This window comes from Aplysia californica, unplaced genomic scaffold, assembly GCF_000002075.1.
Source record: "Aplysia californica isolate F4 #8 unplaced genomic scaffold, AplCal3.0 scaffold00081, whole genome shotgun sequence".
Classification (NCBI taxonomy): domain Eukaryota; kingdom Metazoa; phylum Mollusca; class Gastropoda; order Aplysiida; family Aplysiidae; genus Aplysia; species Aplysia californica.
The window spans coordinates 1,338,196-1,342,714 of record NW_004797351.1 but is presented as its reverse complement, the minus strand read 5'-3'; the positions used below and the strand labels follow the sequence as shown (position 1 = coordinate 1,342,714).

At 42.1% G+C, this 4,519-nt stretch overlaps 1 protein-coding gene across 1 annotated transcript; it reads right to left on the bottom strand.

The window, feature by feature from the left end:
- Positions 1 to 3,679: 3,679 nt before the first annotated feature.
- LOC106011266 lies at positions 3,680 to 4,354 on the bottom strand (the record flags this gene model as incomplete). Its single annotated transcript, XM_013080331.1, is given in 1 exon segment — positions 3,680 to 4,354. A coding segment is annotated over 1 exon segment (343 nt), but the record flags the coding sequence as incomplete, so codon positions are not given.
- Positions 4,355 to 4,519: the final 165 nt, after the last annotated feature.

Sequence of the window (4,519 nt, the reverse complement as noted above, 5' to 3'; positions counted from 1 at the left end):
GCTAGATTTTTTTCAGTTCTTATCTCCTTTTCTGATTTACGTAAAGTGCCTAGAGCTATGTGTACATGGGAGTAAGCACTTTTAAAAATGCATTTCATTATTATTATCATATACAATGTGCATGCATAACATTTCAACAGCTTTTAAACCATCAGAACATTTAATTCTATGAATAAAAAAAAAGAAAATACATTTTGCATCTAGAGTCAACATAGTTTTAGGTCAATGTCATACTAATGAGTACCACATTTTCTGGGGTCTATAAGATGGCAATTTTTTTAAAATTTGAAAAAAGAATTTTCAATATATACAAATAAAAAAGCAAGACCTTTTTCCAATACAAGAAGCAGAACCTCTACAAAAAAACAATTTGCATCCATTAAATTATTAAAAATTTAGATTTTTGAGATAAACCCTCAGGTATGATTTAAAAAGTTTTTTACCTTAACTATCATGGGGCAAATCAATCACTCTGAAAGACACACTGACCAAAAATGTACCAGAACAAGAATGACATGCACAATATTAGGAATTCCCATACGTAGATTTCTTTTTCTTTAGCAAACAGTTATGTCTAGCAGACAATAAACCTCAAGATGGACAGACTTGAATTTCGGTCTGGTCTTCCATTACATTTCTATGTCTTGAGAGAAACAATCTTTAAGTGTAGTAAAAAATTCATGGCATAATAATTTATCCTCAAATATCTCTTTAACGGGTGAATCAATGTCACCCTTTCTTTGCACAGCAATTTGTATCAATTTGTCTCAACTTAATCATGTATATCCGTAATAATTGAGGCTTGATTTAAAAACTTTTCTTCATAGATTTTTTAAAATGCTATAAATCTTCGCCACACGAAAAATGGAACTGTTCACAGCACTTCCCGCTTCTCACACACATTTTGCATACACATGGCCTACGTCACAGCTCACTAATGACACTTTTTTGAGTAAAAATTGCTACACGAGCAATACATTAGATCTCTAGTCTTTCTTCGATACACACTAAACGTCAAGTCTATGTTCTCCGTTCTCTTCCTCACTGTGACTGTCTATTTTTTATCTGCGGTGAGCCTAGATCTAATATCCCTATAGGTACTACAGTGGGTGTCGCATTTAACGAGGTCATATTCAACAAGAAGTCGGCTCCAACGAGGCAATCCTTAATCCCCGATTTTTTCCTCTATATCTCTTTGTAAATGTACGCCAGCTCCAACGAGGTTGCAAACAGACCCAAGTCGGTTTCAACGAGGTCGCGATAACCAAATAAAAGCAATTAGGGGCCCCAAAAGCAAAGAATTTTTCTCCTTTCTCTACATCTCATGCGAAGCACAAAGCCCATCCTCGATTCCCAACACATTGTATTACAGTATTGCTAGATCTAGAGTGCCTCCTAATATTATGGGCCCCAAAGCCAAGAGGATGGGTGAGGGTTGTCCTACGATAAGGGTGGGACCGGGTGAGTGCTAGGCTTTCCCAGTATCCTAGGGCAGGTGGGAACGCGACACGGGCTGTGTGAAACTGGATGAACTCTGGATGGAGGTCTAGATCAAGAATCATTTTTTTTAAATTTTCTTTTCTTCCCCTGATCAGAAAATCCAAGCTCCCGCCTTTACTTTATGTAGATCTAGGCCAAGAAGTGAGAGGAATGTTTCCACACGGGAAGCGTTCCGGAAAAAAAATATTTTTAAACAGGCCTAAATGACGGTCAGAACACAGCTCAAATAGACGCACACTGATGCTGTTCGAGATTTTCGTCATCAGGGGGAACAACTGTTTTAATTACTGGTATTGGTGCATCGTTTAATATAATAATAACTTTAATAACTTGTCTCCTTTCTTTACTTTAGCCTTAGTCACGTTCAACGAGAGGTCGGATCCAACGAGGATAACAAGCCGGTCCCGGCAACCTAGTTTAATGCGACACCCACTGTATAAGCAGTATTGCTACTGTTAGTCTGAAGTTACCATTCAAGTTTCACACATCATAGATTGTTTGACACAGAGATAGATACAGAACTAGATCTAGATGAGTAGATCTTTAGTTTTAGGCTTAGGTGCATTTGAGTGAATGAATGGGTTGGAAATTGTTTTGAATATGGTTAGACTTGGAGGAATCATAAGATTCTAATCATTTGTCCTCAGCAAATTTGAAATGGCTTCAGCAGCAGGGGATCCCTTGCCCAATCAATTTTTTTGTTTCACATAACGGCATTTTCTTTATGAGACCTGATATACAAACAGCACAGCCCAAGCAGTGAAGAATCATAAGGTCCTAATGGTCTGTCCTCAGCAAATTTGAAAATGGCCCAATTTTTTTGCTACACAGAAAGGCATTTTCTTGTAGTAGGCCTAGTAGTGCTCATTACTTGTCTGCTCAATACTAAGCGGTTGTTTTGTTACTCTGTATTCACAGATCCAATCATTGATCATTCATCATGGTGAAAGGAGATACAAAAAAGACCAACACCTTTGGGAAGAAGAAGGGGAGACGTCAACAGCTTCTTGCTTCCTGTCAAAGCCGTCCTAAGAAAAAATCTAGCAGTTCGACTCAACCTGAACAGTCACCACCTTCACCTCAACCTGATCTGTCGCCGCCTTTACCTACACCTGGTCCATCTTCTTCTCGACCTGACTCTCCGTCACAGCCTGTATCATTAGCATCTGGCACACCGTCAGCATCAGCACAGCCCATTGAGCAAGACGATGTGTGCTCTGCCTCAAAGCAAAAACTGGCCTTCCCGTTTGAACCTGTTCAGGACCATGAAGAAAGCACAAGGCTGCCTTCTACTATTGCCGACCTGGAAATGCTGAAACCGCTTTTCTCTGGACTTCTGTGCCCTAATTTGAAATGCTGCAAACTGCCTCTTGTGCTTGAAAATGACAAGAAGAACAATGGTCTAGCTATTTCATTGATCGTGTGAATGTAGAAATAATCTGAACTCGACGATGACATCATCAAAATGTGCTGGTGCCCAGTCTGTGTTTGATGTTAATCGAAGAGCAGCTGATGCTGCATCTGCAACCGGAAAGGGATATATTGGTTTCGCCAGATTTTCTGAGTAAATGAACATTCCAGTCCTCCATCACAAAACTTTTGCAGGGCACACTAGAGTCATTAGTGACAGAAGTGAAGTATTCTAAAGGGATGTTATGGAGAAGGCAGAGGAGACTGTGAAGGCAGCCTATCCGGAGCAGACCTCAGAGTGAAAGACATCCATGTCTCCTTTGACGGTAGTTGACACAAGCGTGGCCACAACTCACAGTCAGGCATCGGACTCGTCATCGAGCAGAAAACTGGCCTCATCGTCAACTATGAAGTTCTGACCAGTTATTGTCCGATCTGTGCTACCACTGGGAAAAGACTGGAACAGGAAAATGTTGTAAAACGTAGGCAAAGAGACCACAAAGTGGTGTGTGGTGCCAGTTACCAGAGGCCGAGCGGGGGCACGGAGAAAGAGGCGGCCCTGCAGATCTGGAGCCGATCAGTGATGAAGAACAATCTCAGATGTCTGAACAATTAGAATGGAAATGCAAAAGACCATATCTGAGTCGCATGCTCTTGATCCCTACCCTGACATTAAAGTGGCAAAACATGAGTGCGTCCACCAGGTCGGCAAACGACTAGGGACGGTACTTAAGAACTTGGCTGCAGAGTAGTCCAAGGTGAAGCCTTTGGTCACTCTGGGAGGGAAAGGCCATGGCAAACTCCGACTTAAAGTTATCACAATCCTCCAAAAGTACTACACCAAGGCCATCAGCAGCAACACCACAGTGCCTGCCATGAAAGAAGCAGTGACTGCGATCGTTGACCACAACGTCAACCGACGGCGATCCCAAACACGACAACTGTCCAAAGGGAGATGACTCGTGGGGTTTTTGGCAGAAGGAAAACACAAAAGGCCTACCACCAGGCAGCCATGAGGAGAATGTGGGGACTCCTCTCTGCAAGATTGTCGTGGACAGCATCCGACCAACTTTCGAGCGAATGTAGACCGACAAGCTGTTGGGGCGCTGCATCCTGCAGATAACATAAAATGCAAACGAAAGCGCCCACACGCTTTAAAAATTATGTGTCTGTGGGAGTCGCAGAATTCAACTGTGGAGCATCTGCTGTGTGGAAGTATTTAGACAACCACAACTTGCCCGTTGGTAACGAAATGAAGCCATTCGAGGACTGTAAAAGCAGAAGCAGCAGTCAGAGAAGGCAAGGAGATTTCGCCAGGCCAAGGTAGATGCCAAACAAAGGGAGGGGCAGAGGCTCATTGACACTCATGGGCAGTCTTATGTCTCTGGTGGTGGAGACTGGAGATAGTGACACTTTTGCCTGAATTTTACTACTTTTTTCTTGGGGGGGGAATTCTTGTTTATATTGCTATTAGTAGATACCGCAGACGGGCCGTTTTGAAGGCAGACAGCTATGGCTGAAGCCAGATTTGGACAACTTCATCCAACTATCAGCTGGTTTTAATTTTTGTAAACACTAATAAAAATGATACAACTGTTTTGTGTCACAG